The 17,771-nt window shown below is 37.2% G+C and overlaps 1 protein-coding gene across 2 annotated transcripts; it reads left to right on the top strand.

The window, feature by feature from the left end:
• The first annotated feature begins 2,924 nt into the window (after positions 1 to 2,924).
• Positions 2,925 to 5,727, top strand: LOC149963053 (uncharacterized). 2 transcript variants are annotated; one of them, XM_090180356.1, is made up of 4 exons: positions 2,925 to 3,051; positions 3,119 to 5,349; positions 5,386 to 5,475; positions 5,506 to 5,727. In XM_090180356.1, the coding sequence occupies exons 2-4, from the start codon at positions 3,169 to 3,171 to the stop codon at positions 5,716 to 5,718; spliced, it is 2,484 nt and encodes an 827-aa protein (XP_090036482.1). In that variant the 5' UTR covers positions 2,925 to 3,051; positions 3,119 to 3,168; the 3' UTR covers positions 5,719 to 5,727. The 2 variants fall into 2 exon arrangements, with proteins under 2 accessions (XP_090036482.1, XP_090036481.1); XM_090180355.1 differs by having other exon boundaries at positions 3,119 to 5,475.
• Positions 5,728 to 17,771: the final 12,044 nt, after the last annotated feature.

The raw sequence follows: 17,771 nt of genomic DNA, 5'->3' as shown, positions 1-17,771 counted from the left end.
GCCAAACATCGAGCCTACACCATAGAAATCGCATAGGTAACTAGAATGCTGCCGTGTAAATGGCAAATGGACCAAACGCCGTGGCAGACGATAGCCAGATCTCAGCCAATCAGAGCTCAAAGAGTGGTTCTGCCAAGAATTTAATGTCACCAGAGAGAATGACGTCACCTAGCTCCCGCGATAGTAGCGGAACCAAGGAGGATTATTATCCTCTTTGGCGGAACCACTCATTGGCCGAAGGTTCAAAACGAACTGGCGACAAGCTCGGCCGTAGGCGGCAGCATTCTAGTTACCTATGAGATTTCTATGGCCGACACTTGCTTAGTTGCTTTATCATTTGGGAAATTTCCGTATTGGTGATTTTTTCAATACCGTATAACGGTTATTAAAACGACATGATATGAGTGACACATATACGTCACTAAATCGGTTAAAAAATTGTATTACCTTCCCCGAATTTTCATTTGTTAATCACTGGACGGTAAATAACCACGGATTAACCAATTTTAGAGGACCGGTATTCCCGAGGTATTTTACGCCCCGTTCACCGATCAGGCTGACGGAAGTCGGTCAAGGTCATTGAAAAAACTAAAGATTTCCAGATAACATGTCGGGGGGGGGGTGCATTTTCCCGGTCAAAAACAGGGGTGCCTTAACGCGATAATATTCCCTCTATTTCTTTTCTATGCGTGGTACCTTGGAGGAGAGAAGGGGATCAAATGACCTTGACGGACTCTCTCTCTCTCTATTTCGAAGTGATTGATGCGCGGGGAAACCAAAATTCTACAGGGGAAGGCTACCCCTTACTCCTCCCAAGGACAGTAGATACAGGGACGAGAAAGTGTATTGGCGGCCTCTGTTGGAATATATCACCTAAAACGACCTAAACGCAAGGAGAGTTAGTTGTAAACAAAAAAAATGGCGGTCACCTAATTTTAGCGGTTCTTGACGAGGCTTAAGTGTTCAAAACAAATGGGCATTTTTTATTTACGCTCGTAGTTTTATTTTTAATTTAACAGCAAAATGGTAAAAACTATAACTACAATAATACTGTCCATGGTGAACCACGTCTTAACAATGGCCGCGGTTTGTTTACATCTAACTCCCCGTGAATATGAAGACGATTAAAATCGAATTTTCCCCCCTGCTTTCTCGTCCCTGTATCTACTGTCCTTGCTCCTCCTCTTAAATTTACAGTCCGTGGATTAACAATAACTCACAGGGATAGTTCTCTTACATAGAACTATCAATGCCAGCCAAAAATACGTTTGCAACAAACTCTTCCCCCTTACAGTCCTACACTCCCCACTTTCCGCCCCAAAAACGATTCAAATCCGGATATAGTAACGCCATCTCGTGTCGGAAATCGACACTATGGTTTTTTAATATGGTTTTTAAAAATGGCGATTGTCTGTAAAATTGGTCCTCAGATTATTTTATTCGGAATTTAATAGGATTTGTCATTGTTTAAGCCGTAATTTTTTTACACGCATAGGTAAATAGCAATTAGCTTTACATCAATAAAAATTCAACAGTTATTGGATTCTATTATTATTATTTAAAAAAAATTACCTGATGAAAATATTTAAAAAACTAAAAACAGAAACGCGATGCAAAAAATTCATTAGATTTCGCGGCTCCAAAAAAAACTACCCGTCTGCTCTCCGAATTGAATCGTTTCCGCTTAGGCCTAGTTCTGATTTCACCCGCTAGGACCGATGGCATTTGAATCAAACTTATTTTCGAAGAGAACTATCCCTGTGAAAGAACTCAGTGGTGCAATAAAGTTTGGGTTGTAATGAAAATGCATGGCGTTAATAATTTAAAACCGTGTTGCCAATGTTGGAAAGTCGAAATTACCATTGCTGGATAGTAAATTTTGCTCGAATTCTCACTCCCATATTAGCCCCGCCCCCACGAAAACTCAACGGAAAACATTTTACACTTTTTTGGAAAAGGAATTTATTTTAAATAAAAAATTTATCCTCCTTGATTGAAATTACAATTTTTAAGCATTTTGATTGTTAGGCCTATGTATTGATTGATTGTAGTATTAGGAGGCGCCTCCTCTCCATATCATTTATAAAATCCCAAGATTCATGAAAATACTCTGTTCAAGATAATGTTTAACTTTCTACTAAATTAAAAAGACATAGGGCAAATACCCGCAGACGTTTTTGCAAAAAAAAATACCTTTTTACCACAGAGCCAAAATGGACCCCAAAAATTCCCACAATATGGCAAACTAATTTAAAAAACAGTTTACTTTGTCGCGTTTTCCACGAAAAATAACGTTTGGTAAATTGAAGAGTGAAGTAGGTTTCGCGACGGCGTTTGCCTTTTAACGAGTTTTACAGCGTTATTGTCCGTATTACCACTCGTCGAGTATTGTGTAGCATTAGAAACCAACTTGAAATTAAAAGTACAATCTCTAAGGTCTTGAAAATGTTTGTTCTATGGGGGCTCCGTCCTTCACATCCCACCGGGAAGACCCCTTACCCCCTTTTCTAGCTAATTATCGTGAAACCTAATGATATCGTACCAAGTGAAATCATAGCTATGCAATGTCATAATTAGTTTCGCTTTATCCACATTTATTTATCGCCGTTGCTCAACCTACTGCACTCCAATAATATAAAAAATAAGTTATACCGAGCTGTAAGCACTTCTCCGAAAAAAGCATCTCAGAGCCATCTCGTAAAAACTACTAAACTGGTTCCTTCAAGTTGGTGACTGGTCTATTAATTCTATGTTTTCCCGCCTTAACTTAACTTTCGTCTCCCTGCTCGGCTGTTGTCGCACAATGTAGTGGTTTACTTCTCAGAGATTTTTATACCAAAAGTAATCAATTTAATATTAACTTAAAGAAGATATTTTAGTAACAAAACTTTAAAAATAATTTTAATGAGGGAACTTTGGGGGAAACACCAGCTATTGGAACGGCGAAAGTTTACTCCAAAAAAAGGGAAAACCCCGACCGTCACGTCGCAGCGTTGAACGCCGTCAATTGATTCGATTCACTCGAGTGGAATCCCTCGCGAGGCGAATACGGTAGTTTTCTTTCATTGCAGTGGTTTTGCTTGAAATTATTTCTCTGAATTTGAATATTTATCTTTAGGAATACAAGAAAGCTGTCTTCGTTATCGAGATTGGATTCCAATTGTAGCTATGGAACTTGCTTGGAAAACAAGAGCTTTAATCTATGCGGTGAGGAGAGGAGATAATAAGAAGGTACGAAAGCTTTTGAATTCTGGAGCCGACGTCAATGGAGGAATCTTCGCCGAACAAACACCGTTATTTTTCGCCGTGGAGAGCTCCAATTTGAGCGTTTGTCAGACGCTGCTGGAGGCAGGCGCTGACCCCAATTTTCGACGCCCAGGAGAGCAAAATGTCCCGACTCTGCCGTTAGCCTTGGCGTGTAAGACTGGACCTGCGGAAATGGTGAAAATGCTGTTGGATAAGGGGGCCGATGTCGATATGGCTGGCTGTGAAGGAATATGCGCCCTGCATGTCGCCTCGAGTGTTGGTAACCACGAAGCTGTTTCGTTATTGCTCGAAAAAGCTGACATCAACAAAACTTCCAAATCCGGAACCACTCCTCTCATTGCGGCATCGTACGAAGGTCATCTAGAGGTCATCCGTTTATTGTTAGAGAAGGGAGCGAACGTTGATCAACCGGACAAGACTAAAAGCACTGCTCTTTACGTGGCGGCACAAGGAGGCCATCTTTCCGTAGTCGAGGTTCTGTTACGCCACAAGGCAAGTGTTAACGTCACAAATCAATACGGATACACACCCCTATTCATCGCAAATCACCAACTTCACGACGATGTTGTTAAAACATTGCTAAAAAACGGAGCCAAGCCCATATTGACCAACCATGAGAAAATTTCACCTTTTTTCAACGCCATAAAAGAACGTCGCGAAAGCGTAGTGAGGACATTACTGAAGAACGGAGCCAATCCTAACTTAACCGATGATAGGGAAGATACGCCTCTTATTCTAGCGTCTGAGGTTGGTCACGTCGGTATCGCGTCGTATTTGCTGGAATGTGGAGCTCAGGCTAACCTCTCTACTTCCGCTAAGGGTACCCCACTCCACACAGCTTCCTTTAATGGCCACATCGACATCGTTCAGCTGTTATTGAAAGCCGGAGCCGATCCTAATTCGAAGAATGGCGACTGTATGACTCCGTTGCACTTAACAACAACCGTGGCAGTGGCGAAAATGTTGTTGGAGAATGGCGCTAAAGTGAATGCGATTGACGACGGCGGATTCACACCGTTACACGTATTTTGTCTGAGTGGAAATACGGATTTGGTTCGGCTTTCACTTCAATATAAAGCTTATCCTCATCAAGCCAGTTTTAAAGGGTCTACATCTTTGGATGTAGCTCGTAGAGCTGGGCATATGCATTTGGTCGAGATGATGCACCGACATTATTTGTTTGCCTTAGAGGAAGACAATGAAATTTCCGAGTCAAAATCGAACAAAGCCAAGGCGAAAGCTAAAGCAAAGAAAGCTAGAAGAAAACAGAGAAAGAATGCGTTGAAAGAAAACTATGTTGATGTTGAAAATCAAGATATGGCTCGTTTTCCTGACGAAATGATTGAATCCCAGTCCAAGGATGGACAACCTTTAAAGTTTTGGACTGAGGCAGACGTTATTACTTCAGAGACTGAAATCAATGAAGGCAAAACCATCTCTGAGTCTGCAGCCCAGTCTCAGGATAACGTTATTACGAATGTAACAGAGGATAACGCCTCCGAATCGCAAATTATGGCTCAGATTCCTGATAAAATAGACGTCATCCGGTCCGGAGAAGTTAGAGATAAATTGAAGGCGAAGGCTAAAACAGGCATAACTTCTTCAGAGTCGGAAATTCAAGAAAGCAAGACAGTTTCTGAAACCGTTGGAGCCACTAATGCGGAATATGATCGTGTGGAATATGGCAGAAAATTACAAAGAAATAAAGACACGCTCAAAGAGAAGATGCAATCCAGCAACGACCCAGAAGAGACCAAGCGATTGTCCGAAGAAGTGGACAAACTTAGCGAGTTGATTAGCCAAGAAGCGGAGGCTCTTTTCCGGGAAGGAATCCAAAAGATGGAAAACGTTATAGCGGGCATTAAAATCGAAGATAAAGGAATAAAGGACCCATCAGACACACTAAATGGAACCCAGCCTGTATCTGTATTAGACACAGTATATGGAACCAAGCCCAAATCGGATTTAAACCAATTTAACGGAACCAAGCCCAAATTCAACGGAACCAAGCTTAAATCCAAATCAAACCCACTGTGCGGAACCATGTCGAAATCCACATCAAACACGTTAACTTGTACGAAGCTAAAATCGGCATTAGACAAATGCGATGAAACCAACCCAAAATCTTCATCAGCCAAACCTAATGAAACCAAACTCAAATCGGTCAATACAAATGACCTACAATCTAAGGATGATATTTTCCAGTCTCTTTGCGGTAAATTTCCTATTCTGAAGTACATGAAACTAGAACTTGGGGACCGTGTCGCGAAAGTGCAGAGAGACATGATACGGCTCAAAAGACAAATGGAATATTGTGATGATGGGGAAGACAAGGAACAAATTTCCCAAAAGCTGAAAAAACTCGGGGAATTTCTTATTCCACAAATGACCATGTTGGCGTGCACCAAGACCGAGGATAGATCGATGCTAGGAAAATTTTCAAATAAATAAATTGATATTTAGCAATCTCGACCCTTCTTTATTTTTTTACTCGAATCGTGATGCGCTTTACGTTAATAAGTTAACGAGTTTATTTCTAAGCCATTTAAATATTCAAGTTGTATTTTGTAATTGCATATTTCTCACTATATTAAGTATATTGTTTACTTGATTTTTGACTTAATGGGCCAATAAGAAATAAAATTAGTGAAAAGCGGTTCACTATATACGGTTTGGAATTCAACAAGTCCGTGGAGGCCGATCGCAGATCGATGTTATCGAAATTGAGCAAGAAATAAATAGTTTAGTTGTTTGGACATAATTGGTTAATCTTTCACACTTTGTTTGTAACTAGTTTTATTTTGATGAGCTTTAAGTCAAGCGCGAATATATTTCTAGAGCATTTATATTTACAGTTATATATCTTGTATTTGTATCTCTCAATATATATAATATTTACCTGATTATTTGAGTCTTTATTTTAATATTAAAATTTATGTTACATGAAAATTAAGCGCAGGATAAGTTTACAATTACGTTTCACCGAAGCTCGTCGGTTAACTTTCTTCCGCACGTTAAATTGTTTCCGAGCCATTTTTAGAATGAACACATTTCTATTATTTAAATAAGATTTAAACAAACGTTGCACAGTTCGGCGCAGACCGGTATTTTCTAGTATAGTAAATAACAATATATGGCTAATTAATTACGTCGAAGGCTTTTTTCCAGGTCCAAAATATGGATTCCCCTTTTTTATTCAAGTGTAATTTTTCCATGTATGAAATTTGTAAAATTAATTAAAGCATCATTAGTACATTTAGAGGCCTGAAAACCGTATTGATTTCTTGATGTTTAATTATTTTAGTCTAAAACATTTTGTGTACTTTTCGTAAATTTTTCAAATATCTTAGAAATATGGCTCAATATTGTAATTCATAACAGATCCTTCAATATTGGAGGTATTAATGCTACTTTTAATTAATCTGGAAAAATTTCCTGCTGTAAAAGTAAATTTAAGATAATAGGCTTAGAAATATATGAAACTACATGTTTAAAAATTTGGCCCTAAACTCGTCAAGTCCAGAATAATCGAACATTAATCAAAATTTCTAGTTCCTCAACTGTTTAATACGTAATACCAAAAGGTTATAATAACCCCTTCGGCCGGGGGGGGGGAGTTTTCCACTTCGGATTATAATAATAATAAGCTAAGCTAATACCCAAGGCACCACCTTAGGCCTAAGACAGCCATCAAGCGACCTTTGAAGCCTTTAATTCAGGTGGCCGGGTTACAATGCGTAGGAGGGTGGTGGCAAGCCCTGCATGCCACGCGATCGAGCCAACAGCACCCTACACTAACTATTACCGTTACCCTCAACAAATTTTTATGGAAGGGAAAACCGAAGAGCTCGGGCAATAAAAACCCCTTAGATAATCCTACACGAGACGCGCTTTCGCCGCCCGTCTACTATTGTCGACATACGTAAAGATCTTTATTTTAATTATGGTCACTACCTCACCTACCAACTTTAAATTTTATAATAAATAAAAAAATATTTGTAAATTAAATATTTAAAATAGGAAAGATTGTGAATGGAAAATGTATTTCAAAACATGACTGGGAAACAATTGTGTTGTTTTATAAACACTGCAAAAATTTCAAAAAATATCACCATATTCTTACAAATAAGTAAACGAAAGAATGGACAAGGTAAATAATTCAAGTTTTAAAGACCAGCCCAACCTAGCCTAACCCCTCCCATCGAAAATATTAAAATTCATGTAAAAGAACAGTTTTTTTTTGGTCTATTTTTGGGAGGTCTTTTAATTACCTCTCCGAGGGGACAAAGTCCCCTAGGAGGGGTTATACAACGACCGTGTCTGTCTGTGGGTCTGTGGGTGGGTCTGTGGGTCTGTCTGTCGGTCAGGACTGCGAACGCGTTCGCATTTTCGGTGCAAAGTGTAATCACTGCGTACGCAGTTTCTCAAAGGGTTGGCAAAACCACCGGGTGACGGTGAGCGTTAACGGATGCATTTGCGGTTTGGTTTGGATGGTGTTTTTTCGCTCACCGTCGTGACGGTTTGGTGTATTACGTTTTTGTAATGTTTATGCGTAGGTTGTGAGTGTTGAATTTAATGTGTTTGTGTTCTGATGGTTGTGCAGTGTTGAGTCTGTTGTGTTTATAAGGGCGTTTTCTCTCCAACTTCTTCTTAATGACTTTGGGACGGACCGAGTGCTGAGTGTAATGCTACCTCTCAACGTCCAATGGCAGGGTTTCCACCAGTTGTACACGGTATTCGTCTTAGTATCAATTTGCGATCGCATCGGGCGGGATTTGAACCCGAGACCTCCTGATTGACAGGCGGACGTTCTACCACAGAACCACCGACACTTGTTACGCCTTATTGAAAATTAGACCTTCAGCTTTATCGGAAGCGTATTTAATAGAGTAGGAAATTTTGGTTTAATTGAAATAGAATTGAAATAGAAATTATTGCATCGAAGAAATTCTAATTTAGCGTTTCTCTATTGATTAAAAACAAATGCGCCACCCAGGTTTCGAACCCAGACCATTCGGCTTGGCAGTCGAGCGCTCTACCACAGAACCACCGATAGCTGCTTAGATTCACTGAAATTAAGACAGGCATCGTAAGCATAATAGGTAATAAAGTCTTTTTTTATTAATGAATTTATGAAGGCCTAATCTGGTATTTTTTAAAGGTTAAATCTTGTTTTAGCGCAGTCAGCCGAGATTAGAGGGTTAAAGGGTAGACCCTGTGGGTGGTCCACTTTCTTAACGACCTATATATAGTTCTGTTAATTCAAAGGAGATAATTTAACGTTAATTGCTTTAAGAGCTGGCTGTTTGTCAAGCGGCTCTCTGTGCTTTGTTGATGGTAAGGTTTTTGCTTCTTGTAAATACATTTGGTGTGGATATTTGGATATCTACGATTTCTAACGCAGTCAATGATTTCTTGGGTGTGCGAGTCATTATATGATATTGGAAATTGGACGGCATTGGTCTTTTTCATGTGGTATGCGTCACAACGTCAACAGGAAGTGAACGAGTCGTCCACTACCAGATATCTACGGTATCTTCATCAAGGGCGAGTGTTGAAATAAAATGAGCGTTAAAGATGCGGCAAGTATTTCGTAAGCGAGTAATTCCAAAAAGCCTCTGTAGATATTTCTTTCATTAAAATTTGCTTCGTATTATATTTAACTGATAAACTTGTTCTGTAAAAGGGTTTAATTCAATTGTGCATTGTTATAGTACGTCTAACTTACTGTTGTAACTACTTAACTTATGATATTCTGAATAAATTAAAATTGGTCGTTGCGTCTCAATTATTTTAATTATAATTAAAATTTTATACCGGGCGGGATAGAAATGGGTTAATATTTTTAACAAATAACTCTAAATTGCGGAGATATATCTTTAAGGGTTATCTCGAGAAATTAATACCACTAGGGACAATTCTTCCGAGGAGAGGTATATTTTGGCTTGCCAACTTGTTTTATTTTATAATATTTACATACAATAATACATTTTGAAAGTAAAATAAACTTAAAACATATGCACTTCAAAATTATTGCTTATGTTTTGGAATTAGCTTGAGCTTCAGCATGACCATAATAATTTATGCTCTTCAAAAATTGACAAAAAATTTAACAGCCTTCAAAAACAAAATATTTTTAAGAAAAAAATATTTAAAGCACAGTTAGATTGTCTTTTACGTGTTCAAAATTTCCTGAGAGGAAGTCGAGATACTGGACTTTTATAAAAAAAAAAAAAGGTTTATACATTATTTGAATTAATGTTAGATTATTATGGTCATTTTTAGATAGAAAACAGAAACAGGTCTGGTTGTTTCCAAATAAAAGTTTTTAAGAATTTGTCTCGAGTAGCGTTATAATGTTAATATCAATTCTTTAAGTTGATTCAGATGGTAATTTTTCGAATCAGTCTTCAACAATAACATTTATTTCCTAGACAACAAATTTATTTCATTCTTTAATGAAAAATATTTAAAGTTAATAATACAGGGTGTTTCGGATAAGCATGTCGTGAACTCGACGGTATGTTCTTTGGGTCCAGATGAGTCTAATAATCTCCTGGTAATATTGGTATTTTACAAATTTTGTTAAACTCTAGGGATGCAACGGATAACCGGAACCGGAACCGGAACCGAGAAGAACTGAGTAAATTCTAGGAACCGGAACTGAAACCGGAACCGATAATATAAAAATTTTATAACCGTATCCGGAACCGGAACCGATATTTCTAAAAAATGATAACCGAAACCGGAACCGGAACCGGGTTTTTCATTGTTTTAAACGGTTTTTAAACGGTTCTATAACTTTATTTACCAACATTTGGCGCATGTTGAAATTAAGTAATTAAACTTCCTAATTTACTATTAGTTTTTCATATAAGCTTATCTTTATCCTATCGCAGATAACTCTATGTGGGTTTCTACGTAACTGTCAACTGACACACCCTTCCTTATTCGATTGCATAATATAATCGCTGGCCTGGGTAGTTTTTGTCTAGAAAATCTAAAATTTAAACTTTTGCATTTGCTTACATTTTACAAATGACAATGCTTATTGAACGAAATAATAGGGACTCCATTTAGAACGATATACTCAACTGAAATCAAAACGATGTCATAGAAATCCCGTCTTTATATTTTTCAATGAAATGAGGCAGGGGCGTAGGAACCAGGGGGGCAATGCCCCTCCCTAGAATTTTGCTGGGAGGGGCAACTAATGTTATTGCCCCTTCAAAAGCTCAAATTCTCAATTTAAAAGCATATAGAGCTTATAGAAGCTCAACTGTGTCTTTTCCCGCTAATTTACATAGTAGTCAAACAGTAACACATGCATTCGATGAAGCTACACTCCTTTAAAAATTCAAAACCATTCTCATTTTATTATTGTGCATTTGTGTAGCTTAAATTCATAAACGACTCTAAAGACTAAAATAAACTTCATATGATAACTGTTGTTACTGTTAATGCATTAATGACATTCGCGACCGATTTCTCACTCTACATCGGGGGCTATGACCCCCGTTTCGTTTCTCTTTGCCCCCTCCAACTTCTAAAACGTTCCTACGCCCCTGAAATGAGGAGCGGAAGGGAAGGCAATGTCTCCCCAAAACTTGAAAGTACATCATCCCCCCCCCCCTCCATCTTGAAACGATGAAACCGTGGGAATTATCAAACAGAAGACTTCAATTTTACCCTACTTTATTGAATAAACAAATAACGCGCTTACATGATTGAGTTCCCTACGAGAGAATAGTAGCAATAATTTTTAAATTATTTTACATTAAGTCATCAAGATCGTGATTCTGGTCAGACTTCGGAGTCTGAACTCCAGACTTCAAAGTTCTACCAGAATCTTTGTTTTTAATGCTCCAAACGCTGATTCCCGTGATTTATATTAATCGTTTCACTTAGGGCTTAAAGCCATTTTTAAGCGTTTTATATAATTAACATGCAAGTACGTGTTAAATCTAATAGTAGAAGGCGATACATGTTAGCCCTAACTCTAGAAGGCGATAATCGCGACGCGGCCTTAATGATTATAAGGGACCCCAAAAATAGTTTCGCGGGAGGACCCCGAACCCATAGCTACGTCACTGAGAAAGCTACTATTTTTAAAATATAATTTATCAAAAACAATTTTTATTTTCTAAATAAATAAATGTGGTGGATTTTATTTCTCTTTAACTTCATTTGAATTGCTTGTGTATTTCACTTTAATTAATACTAAACACACTGGAACCGTATAGGAACCGTTTCGGAACCGGAACCGATCGGTTCTAAATTTTGAGATCCGGAACCGAAACCGGAACCGATAAAGCAAAAATTTAGGAACCGAGATAGTCCAAAAAAGTGGAACCGTTGCATCCCTAATCTTTAGGGCCCAAACACACATACGGTTCGCAAGCGATTTCGCCTGCGAATTTTCGCGCACGCGCCCATGTGCCATGACTTCCATTCTATTTAAGTCACGCGACGTGACGCGATTTGCTAGCGAAATTTCGCGCGCGAAGGCTATGTGTGCATCCGCCTATATTCTTGCAAAGGGTTTGAAGTTCCGCGACTTGTTTATTATCTGTCATAGGGTATGTTTATTATCTGTCATAGGGTCAAATCAAATCAAATCAAAGTATTTTATTTTTTATGAGTTAAGTCGGTTGTCAAGGGGCCAAGTCTTCAAACGACTTATAGCTCCTTTTTGTCATTAATAAAATTAATGTTTATTATCTGTCACAGGGTATGTTTCTTATCTGTCATAGGGTATGTTTATTTTCTGTCATATAGTATGTTTATTATCTGTCATAGGGTATGTTTATTATCTGTCATAGGGTATGTTTCTAATGAACAAAGTCAATCAGTGTTTTTAAAAATAAAAAAGTTGATACACAAATGACATGCAATTTAGACAAGGAAAATAGAACATTTTTTATTTACGTTGTTTCAACGTGGCTTAATTTTAAGGTGGTGTCATCTGTGCTCGTCAATTGCATGGGCTCAGGTACTTCATCCGAGTTGGCAAATTCTAAAGACCATTAACAGATGAGAATGTCTAGGAAATTTGGATTCTCTAGCATGAGTATACTTTTCAAGTTATTAGCCCTTCAACCGGGTCTCTGCCACTCTCTGGTACATTATTTTCATCACAATCTTCTTGTTTTGTCTAAAATCGCTCGACTCGTTTTTGTTCAAATTGGGTACCATGATGAAAGCTATTTAAAGCTGAACTTTGACGGTGACCCCTTTTCTAATTGAAACCAACTTCGTATCTCTAATGGTTCTCGAGATAAATTTTAAATGACCTTGAAGACGTTTCAAATGTCCCCCTGCACGAACTACGTGACCTGAAAATTTCAAATCCGTACTAAAATGAAATTTTGACTCATTATCACTAGATCGTATTTTACAAAAAAAATCATTGTTACATTGGCTACTCTTTGTAGAAAGTGTTGAAGGCATGGTAGCGGACGACGACTAATATAAATTTTTAATTGGAATCGAAATTGTTTCATATGGAGTATTGATGGGCTGTCTTTACGGATTGGTCAAAATTTGTCTTAGTTTCTTTTGTGATAAATCAGGGTACACGATTGCGAATATTTACATAGAAAAGCGAATAAATTGAATTACAAAGGTGAAATAGTAAGCATGACTCCGTCACTCTGGAATGGAATCATGCGCAGAAGTAATCCTTGGTTTAAAAAAGAAACTTCTATAATAGCAAGAATAAAATCGAGTTTTGTTGTTGTTTCGTTCAATTACGCATTTCGTCGAAAAATGAAGTAGCTTGCAACATAACTGATTTTGAAGTTAAAGCCCAAAAGGTTTTAAAAAAATTTGGGCCCCATTTTGAAGAAATTTATGCCCCCCCCCCTAGAAGAATTTCAGAGATTAACTGATTCAGTATAACCCTAGCCTTACAAAACAAGCATGTTTCTCCCTCGGATCAGAGATTGGCACAACCGTGATTTTCCATTTACACCAAAGGCGTGGTTTGCAGACCTCTGACCCCAAACACACAAACGCGTTTTTCGAACCAAGGTTAAAATAGCCAGACTTATCCAAAACCTCAAAGTTATCGATAATACTACATGCAAGTTGTACAAAGAAATTAAACAATGACGATGGCTAATGTGTATTGCAAAAAGGGAAGTCAATAATTAAAATTTCATTCCGCATCAAGGTTCTTACAAGCGGCACTATTTTGGATTCCGCATCCAAAATCCGTTGAACAAAACAAATACGTGCACAACAAAACGGTGATATTTTCATTGACTGACCGAAATTCTGAACGATTGAGCTCGAATCGAAGTTTGGACTAAACTAAATATCTCGTGTTTCAAATTTAAGTCACTTTCGCGAGATGCCCCGAACAAAAGTCTGAACGCCGGCCATCCAGATGAAACCCATATATTATTTTATGCAACCAGACGGAAAATTCGTTTTCATCCTCATCTTATGTGATTGTTTTAAAGCTCGGTTGAATTTGGAACAGAGGTTATCGTTTTTATATTTTGCAGAGTTTTCTAAAACTGTATATATACCTAGCCTACATTTTGGAACGAATATGGCCACCAAGGGAACAAAGACTAGCGAGACGAAAGAAATAGTGTTCGCTTGTCCAAGTGGCAAGACGTCGTAGGATTCGTAGTTAAATCATGGCTACATTACCATCGATATGCCGGACTTAAGAAGCAACCATTTCGAACTGTGAAAATAAAATTGGGTTTTTGAAAATGGCAGGAGTGAAAGAACGCTTGTGTTGATAAAATTAAATAGATTCGCTAAATGGCTAAATTTTGAGGCTCTGCTCAGTTAAGCATAAACTAAATTGTTCAAATCTAACAGTGTTTTTAGGTTCACATTGTCAGCCCATAGAGCTACGAGGTCAAGCCACTGGTTTGATTTACAATTAAAAGTTTTTTTCTGTGATTTGGAGTAACTGTCGGTGATGAGATTAATTAAATTTATTTCTGTAAGCGCCAATACGACTTGAAAGTCATTTGTTAATTTATCCGACCCATTTCACGTTATTCCCGAACGCTAGGGCCAGTAGCGGCGCCAGGATTATTGGGGAGGTAGGCCAACCATTTGGAGGCCCCACCAAAATTATGGAGGCCCCCCACCACAATTTTTTCAAATTCGTCCACGTAGATTATTTAATTTTTTTAAGCAAGTGGTGAAATTTGGGTAAAATGGGTACGCGACGAAACAATTAGAATTAATTATGAATTTAAACATTACTAACAACAGAGTGTTTGTTGATCCTTTTTTGTGTACCGATAACACTTAACAAATGAGTGGTTATTTACTATTTCTACGACTGAATTCCAGTCTATCAATTTACATTCATTCCTTCGGTATTTCGCATGTACATCCCTTACATCAGAACTTACAACTTTACGAAATGAATGTACGTAGGTACACTATGTAAAGTAAGTTTAAGAACCATTTATTTGTAAAGATAAAATTAAAGATACAATTTGGATATAGTAGCGCTCGCGAAAAATTAAAACTAAAAAATAAACTACTGTCAAAGAAAAGTTACTCGTACCATTGAAAGGAATAAAAACAGCAGTGTCGTTGGAAAATTAATAAATAAATAAATTATTTAACAAACAAATTACAGAATTTTTTGATATTAAATAATTTGGAGGCCCATATATTAAATTTTGAAGGCCCCTACCAAAATTTCATGTAGGCCCAGGCCTACCCCGGCCTGTTGCTGGCGCCGCTACTGGCTAGGGCTCATATCATGATGGTGTTTTTTGCATGACGGAGCTCTAGCCAATTTTAGTCGTTATGTAAAAGCTCACGTAGATACTACGTTCCCCTTGAGGTGGATCGGACGAGGTGGAGGGCAATCTCCAGATTTAAACCTGTGGATGTTTTTTTCCCGGCAATTTTAACAATCCACTAATCAACTTTTGGTACTTGCTAAAAACTAGATCGTTTCACCAATAAAAACAAATGATTAATTAAAAAAAAATTGGTTCAAGGCCGAATATCGTTTTGATACATATGAGGTAATTTTGTTGTATTGGACAGTACTTTACGAGGGCCGATATCTCTGAATCGAACTCATGTTCATAAATCATTTTCGACTAATTACGATCCAAAGTACACGTTAACGACATACTTATCGAAAACGCAATATTTACGGTGTATGGCTCTCTTATAATTAAGGCGGTTTTAGTTAAGTAATAAATTAATAGATTGGCCTCTTTTAAATTGCTACTCGTTGTCGATTTTTGCATTATATAATTTGTTAACAGACCCTATTCGACATGTTGGTTTCAAAACATTTGTTTTAACTCTATTTCAATCATCTTTGGCGGTGTCTGGCACAAGACTGCTGTCTGTCTGGGTAACCAATCCTGGTTGCGCCAAATTACAATTTTTGCCAATTAAAAATGAAGACCACTACTTAACGATGACACTTACAAGGAGACTACCCGGGGTGGTTATCTCCGATTTGGTTCAAACTTGGGTGGTAAGTAGACCTTCATGTAACTTGAAAATCCCTAAAAGGGTGGACAAGAATGGGCTTTCGTTTTGCCATGGCAACCAAAAATGTTTTTCCCAACTTAAAAACTGATTTTCTCTATGAAAATTAACATGGGAAAATCGAAGATTTTAAGGGTCCCCCCCTAACAATATTTTTAAAAAAATTAAAAAAGGTTCATCAATTAGATACATATTTCAGATCATGGCTAAATTTGGGAAAAAAACCTCAATTTGGTAAATATGAGTAAATATACATATATTGGGTAAATACGAGTAATCAGTTTTTAAGTTGTGAAATACATTTTTGGTTGCCATGGCTTGTCCTTTTGTCCGGTGGATTTTGCAGTCGTGGATTCGTTGTTGTCCGAAATAATTATCTCCACAGTTGCATCGTAGTTTCGATTATTTTGTTAAAATCCAGGTAAAATCAAGGATACATTATGTTTGTACACGATCCGTTCAGCCCTATAAAGTCAATAAGCCTTTCTATAAAGTCATTACGCTTGCCGAATTTGTTTTAATGTATCGCCTTCGTCACGAGATACGTAGGAGTTCAGTTCGATTTTGAAGGTTAGATCTTTATAAAAAGGGCGACTCGGTCTTTTTTAGTTCGTGTCTTGTTCAAATTGTTACCTAGGAGCAACAAACACAAGAAGAACACACTAACGAAGGGTTGCGTTCTCCTTGTGTAGGGTGCTGTGTTTGTTGCTCCTAGTTGTTACAGTGTTCCACGCGCTCTTTAATATTTTAGCGTAAAAGGCTCGCGCACTTTTTTTTATTTCAGGGAGCACGCGCGAAATCGCTCGAGCCCGTTTACGCTAAAATATTAAAGAGCGCATGGAACATTTTAAAAAATGGAATAAGACATAAATAGAGTTTATCCTAACGTCTATTGGCTATCATAGTTAAACGCTGCCCCCATGGGATCGGCGCCACTGGCAGTGAACTGTGATTTGAAAGCAGAATGACGCCATTCTGTTGTTCACAGGAGTATTTTTTAATACTATTTCATTTAATTTGACAAATTAATCAACAATAAAAAATAATATATGTCCCTTTAAGGCCGCACCTCTAACGAGCTCTAAACTGTTTTTTCAGTTCGAAGAACTGTTTTTGTTATAATATATGCCCATTTATGAGAAGTGGTGGTTTATAAAATTTGGTTGAGTCACTCTTGTAATTTTTTTAAAAATATTAAAAATGAAATGTTTGTATCAATAAAAGTTTGCCGATTATTGAGCCAGTTTTTCAAAAAACAAGGAAACAAAAATAATTTTTTTGTAATATGAATCGTGTACCCGTGTGTAGGTGCTGGTTTGCTCAGATTTAAAGAGTGTAATTTAATATTTTTAACAATATTTTTGGAAATACTACTGAAATTAAGTGAAAAATATAGCAATTACAAAATTCTTAGTTAATATTTTGTTACTAGATGGCGGTATAAAAATTGGATTAAATGTTCAAACTTAAATTTTAAACACTAATAAAATTAAACACCATTATGAATAATCAATTTATATTAAGTGAAAAATACAGCAATTCCAAAATTCTTAGTTATATTAAGTGAAAAATACAACAATTCCCAAATTCTTAGTTATTTTTTTTTACGAGATGGCGTTGGGAGCCTAAAATGAATGAAAATGACGAGAGAATGAATTCGAGGAATAAAAAGCAGATAAAATGTTCAAACTAAAAGTAAAATAAAATGAAGAATATATTATCGGAAGCGAGATTGGATTTAACACCCGTTCGCTTAATAGTGCGCGTCCTTAACCATTACACCGGCCTCCTCGCTGGAATAATGATTTAAAAAGTAAAATACGGATATATACAAAAGCATCATACAAAAGTGTCTTAACGATGCATTGAGAACGAAATAGCCAGAAATAACAAAATTACAATTACATACAGGTCAAATCACTAATTATTTTATTGCACAAACTCAATTTGCAACTAGATTTTGTATTATTTATGAATTATCGTTAAATTTGACTAGAATGCGGCTC

This window comes from Leiobunum rupestre, chromosome 1 (genome assembly GCF_980474605.1).
Source record: "Leiobunum rupestre chromosome 1, qqLeiRupe1.1.hap1, whole genome shotgun sequence".
Taxonomy (NCBI): Eukaryota; Metazoa; Arthropoda; class Arachnida; order Opiliones; family Sclerosomatidae; genus Leiobunum; species Leiobunum rupestre.
The sequence above is the reverse complement of the archived record's forward strand: the minus strand, read 5'-3'. Positions and strand labels throughout refer to the sequence as shown.

Coding starts and splice junctions, on each gene's coding strand:
- LOC149963053 (XM_090180355.1), top strand. CDS start 3,169: ATGGAACTTGCTTGGAAAACAAGAGCTTTAATCTATGCGGTGAGGAGA. Junction 5,476..5,505: donor AGGATGATATTTTCCAGTCT/CTTTGCGGTAAA, acceptor ATTCTGAAGTAC/ATGAAACTAGAACTTGGGGA.